A 17,093-nucleotide genomic window follows, 5' to 3' on the forward strand; every position below is an offset into this window, starting at 1 on the left:
GAGAGGTGCGCTAGGAGACCATCTCACTCAGACCAGGCCTCTGGGCTTGTGTCTGCTTGTCTCCCCCTTAAGACTGAAGGCTCCCGGGCACCCCAGCCCTGGCCAGCAAGGGCCACTTCCTTCGTGACAGGGATCAGCCTCCTCATTTCTCTGTCAGGGACACTGAGGCCCAGAGAGGTCTCAGAGCTGGCTATGGGGAGCTGGAATTAGAATCCTGAACCTTTGCCTCCCAAGACCACCCAAGTACCAGGAAATGCCAGGGGGTGACCCCGACTCTCCCGATGCACAGCTCAGCAGACCCGGAGAGAGATAAATAAGGCCTTTATACACAGAGAAGCATGACGGAGCAGGGCGGGTGGGCTGGCAGCGGCAGCAGTGGGCTGGGCAGGGTGGGCGGGGCGGCTGGCCCTGTCAGTGAGAGAAGATGCCCCGGAAGCGGGCCTTGTCCTCCTCGTCCTTCTGCCGGATCCGTGCCTCCAGGGCCCGCAGCTCACGGCTCACAATGGGCGCCAGGGCGGGGTCCAGCTCCAGCACCTTGGCAAAGTCAGCCTGGGCCTCCTGGGCATTCCACACGGCCGCATGCGCCTTGCCCCGCTTGAAGTAGGCCTTGACGTTGTCTGCAGGGGGTACCGGCAGGCAGAGGCACGCGAGGGCATGAGCAGGGACCAGCCAGCTGCCCGGCCTGACTCCTCCTGACACCATGGGCCCTAATGGGACAGAGCCCTCCCAACCTGAGGATGCCAACCCCACCCCCAACCTCCGTGACACCATTTATAGCTCATTGGCACAATGGGGCCCATCCCTGCCCGGGTGGGGGCAGTTGGTTGGGCTCCTGTGGGAGCTCAGAATGGGGGTGATGTCAAAAGCTCGGTCTTGCGCCCCCATGCCCAGTGGTGACAGGGAGAAGGAGGCCGCTGGCCTGTCTGCCCGCCGGCTCGCCCTGGCAGCCCAGCGCTCACCGTCATACTTGTTGAGGATGGAGGAGCAGTGGTCCAGCACTTCGTAATACTCCTCGGCCACCAGCTTGCACTGACAGTAGTTGAGCAGCAGCGGCGTGATCTGCATGTCCAGCTGGATCCAGTCAGGGGACCCAGGCTGTTCCTGGGGGTACGGGGGCAGCGAGAGGGGGAAAGATGCTGAGACCTAGGCCCCATCGCTCCACCTCGCCCCTCCTCCCACCGACCGCAGCCCCCGGGCAGCACCTTCATCTGCAGGTTCTTGAGGCAGGCGATGGCGTCGTAGTACTTGGCGGCAGCCTCCTTCACGTGGCCCTCGCGGTACAAGCGGTTGCCCTCCTGGTGGATGACCGGCACCGCCTTTGCCTTCTCCTCATCTGTCATGGCCCATGGGTCCTGCTGGTACGTGCCAGGGTTCTCTACCTGCCAGGGCACGAGCCAAGTCAGCATGAGGCCCTGGGGGCACCACAGCTCCTCCAGCCGCAGACCTGCCCAGCCTCTGGAATCCAGCCTCTGGACACTGGATTCCAGAAGCAGAATCACTTGCCCATTCACTGACACTCAGCAAATGTTGATGAAGCATCTACGTGCCCAGCACTGTGTCACGTTCTAGGAAGAGAACCCTGAACAAGACAGTGAAAATCCCTGCCCTCGCGGACACCTGGAGGAGGAAGAGGGGACCCCTGGGGACTGCCAGGGGTCCTGCACAGGCGTTCTTGTACCTGCCCTGCCCCAACCCCCAACAGTCCATCCATTGAGCCCACCAACCCTGGGCAGGTAGGCAGGGCTGGCGCCTACTGTGACACTATCAGTGATGGTTTGGCGAGGCGCCTGGGGGCCCCTCACCTTAAGCATCTCGATGTCGAAGATGAGAGGCTGGGGGTTCTGCTGCAGGGCGTCCAGGTCGGCGTGGCCCAGGGAGCTGTGCTCGTGCATCTGGGCGATGCCACAGCAGTGCCGCTGGCCCTCCAGGGGGTCCTTGCCGGCTGCGATGTTGCGTAGACTCTTGGCCACCAGCGGATACAGGACCACATGCTACAGGAGGGCGAGTGGGCACCAGCGGCTCTGTCGGCGTGGGCTGGCTGGTCACCGGGCCCAGCCCCCCACCCCACCATCTGAGGAAAAACACGGAGGCCCAGAGAGGGGCAGGCAGCAACTGGCTCAGGGCCCCACTCTGCCGAAAGGCAGGAGGGCTTTTCCCTTGGGACTCCTCTGGCCTCCCAGCCCTCTCTCCCGGTGAAGCCCCCAGCTCCTGCCACACTATTCGGCCACCAAACCAAGCCAAGCACCTACTCCTCCAAGCCCCACACAAACACACACTCCCACCATCAACCTGTCTCTCCTGTCCTTACAAGCCCAGTGGAATTCTTACCTCCTCCTCCTCCTCCTCTCAGGGGTGCCACCCACAGGCTGGACTTCTTGCCATTACTGGGGTCCCTCCACCTTCTGTTCCCAGCGTCTCTTCCTTCTCTCCTGCCCCATCCCCACCCCATTCAGGGCCTATCTCAGAGCTGGGCCCAGGGCAGCAACTTCAAAACCTTTGGGAGTAGGGGACCTAGCCTTTGACCTTTTACTAGGAACAGCTGCTGGGACGGTGGGAGCCAGACTTCCCCCACCCTAGTCTAACCAGCTCCTCTCACTGCCCCTGTTGTCTGCACGGGGGTGGACTGCTGGGCTAACGTCCATCCAGCCAGCAGACACGTCCTGAATCTTGGCTCTGGGCTGGCGCATGGTGGGCATCTTGAAGCAAGAGGTAAACAGGCCCAATCCCTGCCCTGCAGGAGCTTAGACCCAGGCAGAGGACCAGATCCTGGCCATGCAAGTCACGAGGGGTTGGAGGACTCACAGGTGGGGTTCAAGCTAACCACCAGCAGTCAAGGAGGGCTTCCTGGGGGCGGTAACCCAAGAATTCGCATTGAATGAGGGAGGATCTTGGCCAAGAAGGGGATGGAAAGGCAGGGAGGTGAGTGGGAGGGGGAAACCGGCAGCGCCACACCCTACAGGGCTGTGTGAGCAGCTACAGCTTACACTCAACCCTGACGGCCACCAGGAGCCAGAAAGGTCTGAAGCAAGGAGCTGTACGGGTCATCTGCATTTGAGAAGCAGTCCTCTGGCTGCAGTCTGGCTAATGGAGAGGAGAAGGCGGAACAGAGGCCAGGACAAGAGGCTGGAGGCTGGTGTGGTGCCCTGGATGGAGGTGGTGGTGGCCTAGCCAGGCGGGGACTCTGGGATGGGGAACAGAGCACAGCTGGACAGTCACCGCAGGAGGCGTCAGGTACCTTGACGTCGCAGCAGAACTGGGCGATCTCCCCCTCGCGCATGGTGCACACGATGGTCTCCCACACGGGCAGCTTGAACTTCTTCCCGATGATGAGCTCCATGGGCTTGCCGCGCACCCGGCTGTCATCCAGCACGGCGCCCTCCTTGTCGCTGTGCAGGGTCCGGTAGTGGAACGTGGCCTGCGGGCCACATGCAGATGAGGCAAGGTGCAAACCCTCACCCAGCCCCCGAGGACAAGCCCAGCCCCCAGCCTGCAGACGGCACAAGGGACAGGGGTCACCACCCCACCTTACACCTGCCCTCACTGCACCACCCAGCTGGGGAAACTAAGTCACAGAGAGAGAAGTAAGGCACCCAAGTCACATGGCTACTGGGTGCACAGGCTGGGGTGAGAGGCGAAGCATTCTGGCTCCCATCATTCTTCAACAAATCTTTACTGAGCTCCTACTGTGTGCCTGAGCTCTGGGCTAGACACCAGGACACAGGAGTGAGCAAAGCAGACCAAAGGGCCCCGTGGGGCTCACATGGAACTTCTAGAAGAAAGAGGCCTCAAACAAAACAGTGTGCTAAGTAAGGTGGAGCTAAGTGCTATGGATCGGAAAACAAGATGCAGCGGGTACGGCAGGGCGGGTTTGGGGGGGTGGGCTCTCTGAGGAGGCAGCATTTAAGCAGAGATCTGAAGGGAGTAAGGGAAAAGCAAGCCAGGCAGGGGCTGGGGTGGGAAGGGGGTGGGAACTTTCTAGGCCCAAAAGAACAGCAGGGGCAAAAGCTTCGCAGTGGGACAGTGTGCTGTGTGTTCAAGCAGCAGCAAGGCCACTGCGGCAGAAGCAGAAGGACGAGGGGGCAAGCTGCACCATGGGGTCACTGGGCTCAGCAGGGCCTGTAGGCTGCGGTGAGGAAGTTGGTTTTTCACTCTGAGATGGAAGCCACTGGGTGGTTCCAAGCAGAGTGGGGACAGGACCTGACGTGGGTTCTGCTGCTGCTGGCATAAGAACAGGCTGTAGAGGGGGCGAGGCAGAAGGAGGAGGGCGAGGTAGGAAGGAGGTTACTGCAGGGACCCAGGGGACAGACGATGGCGGCTGGAGGTGCCCCTAATTGAGACTGGGAAGGTTTGGGGGGAGCAAGTTAAGGCTGAGTTGCCAACCAGACATCCAGGTGGAAATGGTGAGTGGGGAGCCGGATATCAAGTTTACGGGAGAGGTCAAGGCTAGGGATGTACATTTGGGAGTAGTCCAGGCATGGAGAGGTTTTTTTTAAAGAGATGAGACTGGATGAGATCATCTGCCAGTGCGTGCAGAGTGAAGACGGCTGAAGACGGAACCCTCGACAGGATATGGTTAGAGGAGCCCACGCTTCACCACCACACGGCGCCGCTTCTCTGAACTCGGTTTCCACATCAGTAAAATGGAATCAACAAGAGTACCTACCCCACGCTGTGGGAACGAAAGGATATAACATGTGAAGCATTTAGCATGGCGCTCACGTAGCGAGCAATCACTCAACACTGGTGATTGGTTATTTAATCTTACCTAGCCCCATTCTTTCAGTACCATTGTTCACCATCTTTACAATGTTCTTTCTTTCTGGTGTCTGTTTCGTCCAGGATCTCCCTTCCAGGACCTTCTTCAATGCCACCGACCCCTCAGCCCATGGGGGCATACACCCACACCCCTTCTCTTGATCCGGAAAGGATCCCTCTTAATATAATGAACACTAGAGCCATGCAGTTGCCCTCTGCTCTCAGAGCACTCACACAGGGCCAGGCTAGGATCTCTACCTGCCCCACCTGGGCACAGGGCTGGTAGGGGAGCATGCGCTCATTCACAGCAGCTCTTACTTCTGGGGTCCCTAGTATCGGCCAGGATCTTTATACATTTGTTCAATATGCATGTTCTGCATGACTGCTCTGTTGGGCACAGCGGCTGCCCCTGGGAAGTTCCTTACTCTACAGACAAGTGGCATCTGGGAAAGGTTCCAGGAGGAGGGAACTGCATGAGCAGAAACAGGGAAGCCTGGAGATGTAGGTTGTGGGGGTTGGAGAGGCTGGAGCTGGGGGCCTGGATGTACAAAGCAAGAAGATGAGAGGCTCTTTACTTCTCAGCTCTTATCTGTCCCGAGCGAAGCCATCTAGAGCCGTCGGTAAGCTGACAAAGGTCACAGTCTGGCAGATTTGACCTCTGGGCCCGTTCTCGGGGGTTGCGCGTCCCGGGGCCTCAGTTTTCCCACTTAAACAATGAGGGCTGATCTAAGTTTTCAGAAGGCCCCTTCCACCTATAAAAGGTCTTAAACCTTGCAACCCAGAGGTCCCAGGGTCCCTCCCTAGTCCGGGGACCCCTCCCAGGCGCCAGGTTTCGGGCTCCAGGTCTTCTCCAGCGGCGGGTCTGCGCCAGCACTCAGGTCTAACACCCCCGGAACCCGCTAGAGATGACTGACGGCCTCCCCGACCAATGCGGCCACATGGCCAAGCCAGAGGGCGGGGCGGACGCATTGGAATTCACCCCTTACTTAAATTCAGACTAATCAGCGTCGAGCTCCGCGTGTGAGTGGTAGGGTCACCGGCCGCTGCTATCTGGGCATGCGCAACCTCTCGCCTAAGGCCTCCTCCCGCCTCGCATGCGCACCGCGCTGCAGAGAGGTGAAGGGGAGGGGGTTAGACACGAACCTTGGTTCCATCCTTAAAGTCGGGGAGCTCTCCTCGGCCTTCCTGTATGACCCGCTTTTGGATCCCGTCCTCCCGGAGCCTTGCGATGATATCCGCCATCCTCCTTCCCCGCTGCTCTCTTTCGGTAACTTCCGGACCCGCTCGGCAGCTTCCGGACCTGCTTCGGCAGCTTCTAGAGCTTCGGCAACTTCCGAAATGGCGCCATTTTGACTGAGGGCAGACGCCAAAAAGGGACGCAACGTGGAAACGGACGGTGATTGGTTCTCTGCGCTGCGGCTGAGCGCGGGGTCCCCGGGGCGGGGCCTGAGACTGTCTAGGGGAGGGACCGGGGTCTGTCAGGGGGCGGGGCGGGGCGGGGCGGGGCGTCGCGCCCCTAGCGGTTGCGTCGTGGAATTGGTTGCCCCCGCGGCCCGCCCACGTGGCCGTGTGCCACTCCATTTAAAGTTGTGGAAGTAGTGTAACGGCGTTCCAGGGCTAGAAGGGGGCAGCCCGCGTTACGCCGCCCTCTAAAACTATTTTTGTGTATCCCTTCTGGCCTTTTCTTTTTGCTGTATCTAGCACCGTAGTTGTGACTTTTGCATCCTGGAGTTTTGTCTTTCAAAAAAATAAAACCAGGAGTTAGAGAGAGGGGGGAGGAGGAGTCAGCATCCCTGTGGGAACCGTGAGCTCCCCAAGAGACTGAGAGAGCCCCTTGTAGGGGCGAGGGTGGGTGTGTCGTCACCACTGAATCCACAGTGTCCCGCAGACAGTGGTGCCCAGTAACTATTAGAGAATACATGAATGATAGAAGAGAGGTACTTTGGGGGCTAAAGCAACGTTTCTCTCCGCCCCTGGAAGTAGCTGTGAACAATCGCTGTAAGAGTCTTCTGCTCCCGCTTCCGAGGTCTAGGTACCGAGTAAGGGGAGTGTCGTGGGGCCTGTGCACTGTCTTTATCCCGTACTCATACTTCGAAGGACTTTCGTCCGTCTCCTGTGACCCAGGTGCGAAGAGCATCAGATGTTCACACTGGTTCATTTCCCACAAGAAGTCCCCTGGGAGGGGCGCGACCTCCAAGGTGAAAGGGGAACATGGTTTGTTTGCTTGTTTTTCGCTTTTGTTTTTCACCAACACAGGAAGTTTTACAGGCAGGTTCTGCCAAATTTTGAAGTAACAGGTAGTCTGTATTTTACACAGACTGTTCCAGAAAATGGGAAAGACGACCAACATATTTTATGAGGCTAGTTTAATCTTGATTCCTGAACCAGATAAGTGTACCATAAGGCAAGAAAAGGAAACACCCATTTTATTAATATAGATATGAAAAATCCTAAATGAAATATTAAGCTAATATTAAGCTAGTCCACTAGTGTATATAAAAATGCATCAATATGCTAATAAGTGTCATTCACAAAAAGCCAAATACTAAATGATTCCATTTATATATATGAGGTCCCTAGAGTAGTCAGGTTCATAGAGACAAAGTTGAATGGTGCTTGGCTGGGGAGAAGGAGAAATGAAGAGTTGTTGTTTAATGAGTATAGAGTTTCAGTATTGCAAGATAAGTCCTGGAGATTGGTTGTACAACAATGTAAATATACTTAACACTACTGAACTGTGCACCTAAATATGTTTAAGATGGTAAGTTTTATGTTTTGTGTATTTTACCACAATTAAAAATTTTTCAAAAAAAAAAAGCATCAAGATCAAATAGGGCTCATTCCAAGAATGTAAGGATGGTTTAACATTAGAAACATCTATTACGGTAATTCGTCACATCAGTGAACTAAAGGAGACATCTCATAAGGTTATCTCAAAATGTGCAGAAAAACATTTGATGACATTCTATGACTATTTTTGGTAAAGACTCACAGTTAGGGGAAAAAAGGAACTTTCTCAGGTTGATAAAAGCCATATGTAATTAAGTATGATGGAATAAGTATTCACATTCCCTTCAAGACCAGGAACAAGGCCAGGAATGCTCTCTATCAATGATGCTGTTTAGCTTTGTATTAGAAGTCCTGGCCAAAGCAATAAACCAAGAAAAAGAAATGAGAGTGAGTCTGTCTACATAGACAAATCCAACAGAATCTACAGACAGACAATTTTAACAAATTAGAGAGTTCAGCAATGTTACAGGGATATAAAATAAGCTACTAAAAATTAACAACACTCTTCACACCATCAATAACCCATTCAGAAATATAATAGAAAATAAGGTACCAATCACAACAGCAATAAAACCCAGAATGTATTTAGGAAATAAAAACACAGCCCTGAACTTTTTGGAGAAAAAAAATTTTAAGGAAGAAGATGTGAATAGCTGAAGTGACACACCTAGTTAATGAACAGAACAGCTTAACATTTAAAGCTGTGATTTCTCCTGAAATTAATCTAGAAATTCAATGAAATTCCAGTGAAAATTGGGAGGATTTTTGAAGAACTTGGAAAACATTTTTGTAATATTTCTATAGAAGAATAAAGATCCACGAAAAGCGAGGTCAAGTTTAAAAAAGATGACCAAAGGGGGGCGACTTGCCCTGCCATATTAAAGCACACTGCAAACCATAGTCATGAAACGCATATGGAATATGGCTGAGAATTAGTCAAGCAGACCAAAGGAACCAAAAAGAGATCTTAAAACAGATGTATATGTTAACACCTGTGTACTTGATATATGATACAAGCAGCACCAGAGTTCAGAGGGGAGAGAACTGATTGCTTGGCAGGTGGTACGGAGGAAACTGGCTCACTCTACATTGAAATAAATCTGGATCCCTCCTCGCACCTCATTCAAAGGTAGAGTCCTATCCTTGTAATAACACCTAACATTGGTGGAGTGTTTATATGTGCCAGGCACTGTGCACTGCTCCTTACTGTGTATTAACTCACTGAATCCTAAACTAATGCTATGAAGGAAACACTATTATTACCTCCATCTAACAAATGACAAAGGAGGAAACTGAGGCACAGAGAGGTTATGTAACTTGCTCGAGGCAAGGCCGGAACTAGGGCAAGTGACGGGAGTCATGCAAGATCGAATCCTGTCTTTACTTAAAATTTTGATATTTTGTTCATCATGGATTTTTGCTTTGAATTTGATTTTTTAAAATAACACATTAAAATATTATTTATCTTACCTACTGAGTTTTTTTGGTGTCCCCTTACATTTTTCACCCAAGCGGAGTCCCAGAGCTGGTAAGAAGAGGGGAGAGTCCAGTGCAGGTAGCTTGGCTTCAGAGGCAGTGAACTATCTTGTTGCAACACTTTTCTAGAAAGTAAAGTATCAGGTCAATAGAATGTTGGAGAATATCTTTGTGACCTTGAGGTGAGGAAACACTTCCAGCAAGATTCAGAGCACAAATCTGTTGGATCTGACTGTAGAAAAATGAGGATTGTTCTTTAACTAAGGGCACCTTAGACAAAGTAAGGAGACAAAGACAGACAGAGAGGAGATATGGGCAACATCAAAAACCAGCAAGGGATGAATACTTAGATACGTACAGACATGCAAATCAGCAGAAAAAGGACTAGAAACCCAAGAGAAAAAGTGGACAAAGGATATGAACAGACAATTCCCAGAAGGGGGAACCGTCCTGACTGACAAGTGCATGAAGAGCTGCTCAAAGTCTCCAGTGGTCAGAGAACCTGGATAAAAGTGAGGCAGCACTTTAGATTAATCAGATCGACAAAGCATTAGAAATCTGGAATACCAAGTGCTCAGAGAAAACCGGAGCCTTTGTGGTGCATGTATAAATTCATTCAGCCACTCAGGAGAGCATCTGTGGTACTTTGTGAAGTCAAGGGTGCATGTACCCTATGGCCTGGAAGTCTCGCTCCAAGAATTCTCCCACAGTCCATAAGGCGACAGTGTGAAGATGTTCACGGCCATGATGTATGCGATGGGGCACAGAGGCCGAGGTAAGTGTGCATCACTGAGGGAGGGTGGTGGATAGTAAAAATGCTGGATGCTCAACATGGTACAGTGCATACAGCTGGTAGAAGCAACAAATGAAATGCATGTGGAAAACATTAGTGTTGAGTAGAAAGATGTAAAAATATAAACAACAGAGTTTTATACATGACACCATGTTTGTAAATTGCAAACATCCACATTGAGCCAATGCCACGTGCAGTGGAGGGCCAGGCAGGATTCGAGTACGCCGACTGAGCACACCAATGAGAGGTCCTATAGAAGAGAAGGGAGAGCGGGGCAGATGGGGAGAGAGGGAGGGAAAAGCAATGAATATAACTCGAGAGGGGTCTTGTTCATTGTGTTACAAACTGAGAGGTAGGATTGACTCAAATCTGTACACGAGGTCATACAATGAAGTGGGGGCGGGTGGGTGGAGGAGGATGAGCACCCAGGGAGCTAGGCGCACCTGGGCTCACATCCCATTTCTACCACTGTCACGCATTTGGGATTTTGGCAAAGCACTCGTTCACTTCTTCCACAAATTTATCGAGCGTGTACTTAATGCCAAACACTGTTCTGGGCCCTGTAGAAGAGACCGGGGTGAATAAAACGGTGTAAAATAAGATAGTTTCAGGTGAAGTGCTATGTGATGTGAAACTGACTTTAGATTGCATAGTCAGGGCCGGCTTCTCTAAGAGGTGACATGCGAGCAGGGACTCGGATGATGAAAGGATCCAGCCGTGAAAGAACAAGGTTAAGTGCTTTCCAGGCATAGGGAAAGGCCTTTCCAGCACATGCAAAGGCCCCGAAGTGGGAATGAACTTGGCCCGCGTGGCTGAATGGAGTGAAACAGGGGCAGAGGGGGCTTGAGATTAGGAGAGATGGGCAGGGACCAGAGCATTCAGAGCTTTGTGGGCCTTAGTCAAGAGTTCAGATTTTATTCTAACCACAATGGAAAACCAAGGGATAGTTTTAAGCAGAAGAGTGACTTAGTAGGGTACTGAAAGAAAAAAGTTTTATTTAAGAATAACACACAAAGGATCAGACATGTTTTTAAAGATCACTTTGGCTGCTGCGTGGAGACCGGATGGGGTGGAGTGGAAGCCACCCATAAGCTCTCTGAACCTCAGTTTCCACATCTGCAAGGTGGCGAGAATATCCCTCACGTGCAGGGCAGCGGTGAGTAAGGGTGGGGAACAGTCAGTTCCCTGGAGTCTACTTGGTACTCGAGGAGCGAGCTGGGACGCAGAAGCCCATGCCGGGTCTGGGAGGCTGGCGCGGGCAGCCCCTCCAAGCCCGCGGTACAGACCTAGGAATTGCGTCCGAACGTGGCACTCGTTGTTGTTTGGAGAAGCGGCCGCTAGGCGGCGCCGCGGGCCCGGCGCGGTCCGGAAGAGGAGGCCCCGCCCACAAATCCGCTCGGCGCTCGGCAGCTCTGGCCTGCTGAGGGAGGGGGCGTGGCCGCTGTGTGTGGGCGGGGCCTCGGCCGGGACGCCGGACCGTCGAGATCCCTAGACGACGGCGCGGGGCGGGGCTTGCGCGCGGGGGCGGGGCCGCGGCGACGCGGGGGCCGGCGGGCGAGAGGCCGGAGGCGCGGATGGCGGTGGCGCGGACGGCGGCCGCGCAGGGCGCCTGAGCGGGCCCGGGCCATGAGCGCCGCCCGGCCCCAGTTCAGCATCGATGACGCCTTCGAGCTGTCCCTGGAGGACGCGGGCCCTGTGCCCGAGTCCAACGGCATCACCCGCTTCGGGCCGCTGCACTTCGAGCGCCGGGCCCGGTTCGAGGTGGCCGACGAGGACAAGCAGTCCCGGCTGCGCTACCAGGTGAACGGCCCGGCCCACTTCACCCCCTGGGCGGGACCCCAGGCGGGCCCTGGAGAGCCCCAACTCGGAGACCGCCTCGAGACCCCAGCCGGAGCGGGAGACCGCCCCGCGGACGTGGTCCCTGATCCAGAGCCCTGCCCAGACCCTCAGCTCTGATTTCGGTCCCCAGCCACCATTGGAGAGCCCAGAGCCCGGATTGGGAACTTGTCCCCCACCCCCAGCTGGAGATCCCACCTGGAGTCTCCAACTAGAGTCCCCGCCCATCCTGGGTACTGACCCTCCCCCGTTCCCACCGCTGGGTTGCGGAGCTCTTCTATACCTGAACCAGACCTTGCCCACACTCAGGGGCAGCCCCCTGAACCCCGGGCCAGATGATCTAATGGGAACCCGCACCCCTCTTCTGTTCTGAAAGTCCTCACCCTACCCTTTCCCCCAAAGCTGGAGGCCCCCACTGACATGAAACCTTGCCTACCCTTGACTCCCACTAAACTGGAAACCCCCATTTCCCCAGAGGACCACCACCAGCTCTAGGATCACTTTCTTGGAGACCTAGACCAGATTTCTGTGCTCCAAACCTGGAAATCCTGGGCCTGCCCTTCCCTGGCACCCCAAATCCAGAGCCTCCACACTGGGCCCCTGAAATACTATGCTGAGAGCTCTACCCAGACTCTCAAACTTGAGAGATCTCCTGGCTCTGTGACCCAAGCTGGGAGCCCCAACCAGCCCCTGCTGGCCCCTGCCCCCCAGAGCCCCCAGCACCCAACTCCTACCTGGGTTTCGGTTTCTGTGAATCATCAAACCCGTTCTGCGGGGAGGGCGGAGGGCCAGGTGAGCAGCTGTCAAGAGGCCAGGCCAACAGCTGTGTGGGCCTACCTTCCTCCTCCCTCCTGGCCCAAGAGAGGAGTGAGGAAGGGCCTGAGCCCACGACCCCTCTGAGCCCTGTGTTCTGAAACAGAACCTGGAGAATGATGAGGATGGAGCCCAGCCCTCTCCGGAGCCAGATGGGGGAGTCAGCACCAGGTCAGGGCCAGGTGGGGACCCGCCCAGTACCCCAGCCCCATGCCTCTGGCTCCTGTCCCCAGGCCCTGCCCAGTCCTCCACCTCACCTCACTCAGCTTTCTCACATGCTGTCCTACAAGGATTCCTAACCTGACCCCTCAGTGTCCTCATGGGGTCCCTTGCCCTGCAGGGTCACCCCACTCTAGTGCCAGCCTCACCCACCCATCCCCACCAGGCTCTTTATCCTGCAGAAACCCCCAGCCTGGCCCCTACCTTCCCACAGGTTGCCTGTGTTGCAGGAATCCCTAGCTTGAATCCCCAGCCTTCCTCCACCCTCAGTCCTGCAGAAACCCCCAGCCCTTGAATTCATCTTCACCCCTGTCCCTTCAGTGTCCCCTATCCTACAGGAACACCCAACCCTAGTCCCTGCAGCAACCCCTGCCACATTGTCATGACTCCTGCCCCCTCACTGGGCCCTCTGTCCTGCAGGGATTCTGGCCAGACATCCGTCCGCAGCTCCCAGTGGTCCTTTAGCACCATCAGCAACAGTACCCAGCGCTCCTACAATGCCTGCTGCAGGTGAGACCCTGCCCCAGTGCAGGCGGCCCTGGCTGTTCCCCCTCAGCCCTCCTCCACCCCCTCCCGTCACCTCCTTCACACCCATCCTGCTCTCCCGCCACCCAGCTGGACTCAACACCCTTTGATCCAGAAGAACCGCCGGGTGGTGTTGGCCTCCTTCCTGCTCCTGCTGCTGGGGCTGGGTGAGTGCCCCTGAGGGCCCCTGCCTCCCCCTGTGAGGGGGTCCACCCTCCCATCCCCCTGGGCACACCAAGCGTCCTGAGGGGACAGCTGCCTGCCATCACTCCGCCCCCATTTTACAGGTGAGGAAACTGAGGCCTTGAGATGGGCAGGCCCAGCCTCCTGGTCATACAGCCAGGAAATCACACATGGTTGAAAATGGAACTGGGTTCAGTGCTCCAAACTTTTCCTATTTTTTTTTTTTTTAACTTAGCCTGTTTAATCCATCAAGGAACAGAAGAGTAACAGCTACCATTTATTCTAGTTCTACTTCGAGCCAGGTGCAGGGCAGGCTTATGTTCCCCGCCTTACAGAGGTCACACACCAAGTGAGAGGTGGCACCCTGACCCAGAACCTGTGTGTAGGGGCAGCTGCTCAGAGATAGGCCCTGCCAGCCTGATCCCCAGGGCACCTGTCACTTCCCCTTCTCTGGAGTCTGAGAGCTGACGGGGACCTCTCTCCCATCCCCATTGTTCAAATGGGGAAACTGAGGCCCAGAGCAAGCAGCTCTCACAGCCAGGTGTTTTCTGACTTCCGCACTCCTCATTCCATGGGGCTGAGGAGTCAGGGTCCCCAGAAGGGATCTAGAGTTGAGATCAAGAGGGGCCCATAGGGAGGGTCCAGCTGTGGCCACTGCCCTCCCTCCTCCAGGAAGGTCAAAGTTCCCTGGCCAGAGAGCTGAGCAGGGTCCTCACCTGAGCTCTGGGTGTCTGTGTGCAGGGGAGGGAGTTACCACTTCCCCCCGACCCACTGCGCACTGGCCATCTGCCTTGTCTCATTTTATCCTCTCTCCCAACACCCAGCAGAGCAAGCATCATTACCATCCCAGTTTCAGAAATCAGGACACAGACTCAGCCAGGTGAAGGGACTTGCTCAGGGCACAGCTGGGAAGTAGATAAGCTGGGATTTAAACCCACATTAGAGGGCCGGCCCCGTGGCTTAGCGGTTAAGTGTGCGCGCTCCACTGCTGGCGGCCCGGGTTCGGATCCCGGGCGCGCACCAACACACCACTTCTCCGGCCATGCTGGGGCCGCGACCCACATACAGCAACTGGAAGGATGTGCAGCTATGACACACAACTATCTACTGGGGCTTTGGGGGGAAAAATAAATAAATAAAATTATAAAATGGTTAATTTAAAAAAATAAAAAAATAAACCCACATTAGAGACATCGCCAGGCCTGGGGACCACCATAGGCCCATAAAGCGCCTTTGTAAGAATTAGAAAAAGATGCCACCTGAGAGTGGGCCCAGCTCACAGCCCTAAGCCAGGCAGGCGCAGGGAGTGAGTTTCAGCCCCCATCGTACCCTTTTTGGAGTGCTCTCTGCAGGGCACAAACCACACAGCTGTACCACCCCCCTCACTGCAGAGCCCAGCTCCCACCTCCCCATCCCATCCTCTAACTGGGGACCCAGAACTCTCTCTGCGTCTGAAAAGTTGATCCCGCCATGACCTCCCCACCTTTCCCAAGGCCCCCTGTCCTCAGCCAAAGTCAGCATCCCTCCCTGGGGCCTACAGTCCTTGCCAGATTCCTCAAGCCTGGGCTCTTGCCTCTCCAGACTTGCCAAAAGCTGGAGGCTCCTAGAAAGCCCTAGGTTCCCTCCAGATTCTGGGCCTTTGCCAGGCTGTTCCCTCTGTCTGGAATACTCCTGTGCCTCTTTGCCTGTGCGATGCCCATGGCAAAGCCTTTGGAGTTGCCTCCACCTTCCAAATGCAGCCCTGGGCAAGTTACTTCCCCTCCGTGCCTCACTTTCATCTGTGAAATGGGGATGTTAATACTTGTCTCATTCGATCAAGGTGACAGTTAAATAAAGCAATGCATGTAACATGCTTAGCCCAGGCCTGGCAGCACCTGGTAAGTGGTCACTAAATGTCAACCGCTCTTGCTGCTGCTGCCCCTGCTCAGCTTAGATGCCACAGCCTCCAAGAAGCCCCTCCCTGACCCCCCAGGCTCCCACACTGCCTGATCTTCCCCCACCATGCCCTGATCCCCCGGGGTTGTAGCTGGGAGGTTCTTGTTGGTTGCTCCACCAGGGAAGGGCCATGAGGGCAGGGACCTCATCTGCCTTTCCCCGCGGGATTCCCAGGACCAGGCACACAGCAGGCGCTCCATAAATGTTTGTTGACTGACTGAAAAGCCACACCAAAGAGCAGACGCAAATCTCTCCCTTCACAGACATTTCCCAGGGCCTGCCAGGTACCCCGCTCTAAAACACAGAGCTTGGTGAGCTCCCCGGGGAGGGTCTCCATCCAGGGGACTTTCAGCTCAGGTGGGGGACCCATTCCTCAGGCCTAAGTCATGCTGGGGGTTCGGGTAGAGGGCCCCGCCCTTGCCCCCAGCTCCGGCCCCCTGCTCTCGCCCTTACCCTCGCGGCTCCATCTGTGTGCAGTGCTCATCCTGATCGGCGTGGGACTGGAGGTGGCTCCTTCGCCAGGTGAGCGCCCCTTCCTACCTCGGCAGTCAGCGCTCACTCCCCTCTGTGCCCAGGGGTCCTTGGCAAATCCTTCCACTTCCCAGCGCGCACACCCTCACGGCAGCACCCGGCCCCTTCCACAGCGGAGAGAGAGGCTTGCGAGGGCTGTGACCCCCTCAGCCCCGCCCCGATGTCTCCCTGCCCTGACTCGGCCCCTCCTCTCCTCCCGCAGGTGTCTCCAGCGCCATCTTCTTCGTGCCTGGCTTCCTGTTGTTGGTGCCGGGAGGTGCGAGCGGGCAGCGGGCGGGGGCGGGGCTGGGGCGGTCCGCAGGCGGGGTTGGGGCGGGGCCGGCCCAGGGGGCGGGGCCTCGGCGCTGACAGGCCCCGCCCCGCAGTCTACCACGTGGTCTTCATCTACTGCGCCGTCAAGGGCCACAGGGGCTTCCAGTTCTTCTACCTGCCCTACTTCGAGAAGTGAGCCGCCGGCCTCGATCTGGATCCAGCATCGTCTCCAGGGGGAGCTCCTCGGGCCGTGCCCGGCTCCGTTTCCCTCATCTCAAGGGAAAAGCCCCTCCAGGACCCTCGAGCCCCCAGCCCCCGTCGAAGTTTGCTCAGGAAGTTTGGGGCGCGTGGGCCTGGGAAAGTCGCCCCTTGCCTGCTGTGTGCCTTAACTTATTCTCGGGCTTTGGGGCTGCTGGGTTGGTGGTGTTTTGTGCTAATAAAAGGGGTACTTAATTCCAGCAGAGACAATTGCTCTTTCTTTCCCACCAGCCCTGCCCAGTCCACCAGCCTGGCCACAGCCCCCTCCCACAAAGGCTGAGAAAAGGACTGACCCTAGGGCTGAAGGGCCTCCAGGACCACCCGTCTCGCCACTGTACATGTGACAGTCCTGCTGCACCGCAACTTGCCTGGTGTCACACGGCAGGCAGGCTGTGGGTAGAGCTGAGCCTGGAACTCTTCTGCCTTTCCATCTTGGAGGAGGCTCTTCCAGCCCTGAGCAGTCAGCCCTGTCCCTCTCTCCACCTGGAGGGGCAGCGTTGGCGCCTGCTCTGGTGGCCCTGGCCAAGGGCACTCAGAGATGACGCAGGGCTGGGGCCTGGAGGCTGGTATTTTGGTTCCAGCCTGGCTCTGGGGCCCTGGGCTGCCACAGCCGGCTCCGAATGTGGGCCATGACAAGGGAGCAGCCCAGCCTCCTCCTCCCACTGCCCTACTTCCGAGGCCCAGGGTGGGGAGAGGGAGGGGCAAAGGACATGGGTGGCAGGCCCAT

The 17,093-nt window shown here is 55.9% G+C and overlaps 2 protein-coding genes across 4 annotated transcripts; one reads left to right on the top strand and one right to left on the bottom strand.

Moving 5' to 3' along the window:
• Positions 1-304: 304 nt before the first annotated feature.
• AIP (aryl hydrocarbon receptor interacting protein) lies at positions 305-6,113 on the bottom strand. Of its 2 annotated transcripts, none has more exons than XM_058526251.1 (6): positions 5,899-6,112; positions 3,236-3,415; positions 1,803-1,991; positions 1,203-1,379; positions 960-1,101; positions 305-617 (listed from the first exon to the last, which is right to left on the bottom strand). In XM_058526251.1, exons 1-6 carry the CDS (start codon positions 5,995-5,997, stop codon positions 412-414), a joined length of 993 nt encoding a protein of 330 aa, XP_058382234.1. In that variant the 5' UTR covers positions 5,998-6,112; the 3' UTR covers positions 305-411. The 2 variants fall into 2 exon arrangements, with proteins under 2 accessions (XP_058382234.1, XP_058382235.1); XM_058526252.1 differs by having other exon boundaries at positions 545-617; positions 968-1,101; positions 5,899-6,113.
• Positions 6,114-11,390: 5,277 nt separating this feature from the next.
• TMEM134 (transmembrane protein 134) lies at positions 11,391-16,310 on the top strand. 2 transcript variants are annotated; one of them, XM_058526253.1, is made up of 7 exons: positions 11,391-11,614; positions 12,570-12,634; positions 13,103-13,192; positions 13,298-13,374; positions 15,803-15,847; positions 16,059-16,112; positions 16,222-16,310. In XM_058526253.1, exons 1-7 carry the CDS (start codon positions 11,441-11,443, stop codon positions 16,302-16,304), a joined length of 588 nt encoding a protein of 195 aa, XP_058382236.1. In that variant the 5' UTR covers positions 11,391-11,440; the 3' UTR covers positions 16,305-16,310. The 2 variants fall into 2 exon arrangements, with proteins under 2 accessions (XP_058382236.1, XP_058382237.1); XM_058526254.1 differs by lacking the exon at positions 12,570-12,634 and having other exon boundaries at positions 11,392-11,614.
• The last annotated feature ends 783 nt before the right edge of the window (positions 16,311-17,093 follow it).

This window comes from Diceros bicornis, chromosome 31, assembly GCF_020826845.1.
Source record: "Diceros bicornis minor isolate mBicDic1 chromosome 31, mDicBic1.mat.cur, whole genome shotgun sequence".
In the NCBI taxonomy this organism is placed as follows: domain Eukaryota; kingdom Metazoa; phylum Chordata; class Mammalia; order Perissodactyla; family Rhinocerotidae; genus Diceros; species Diceros bicornis.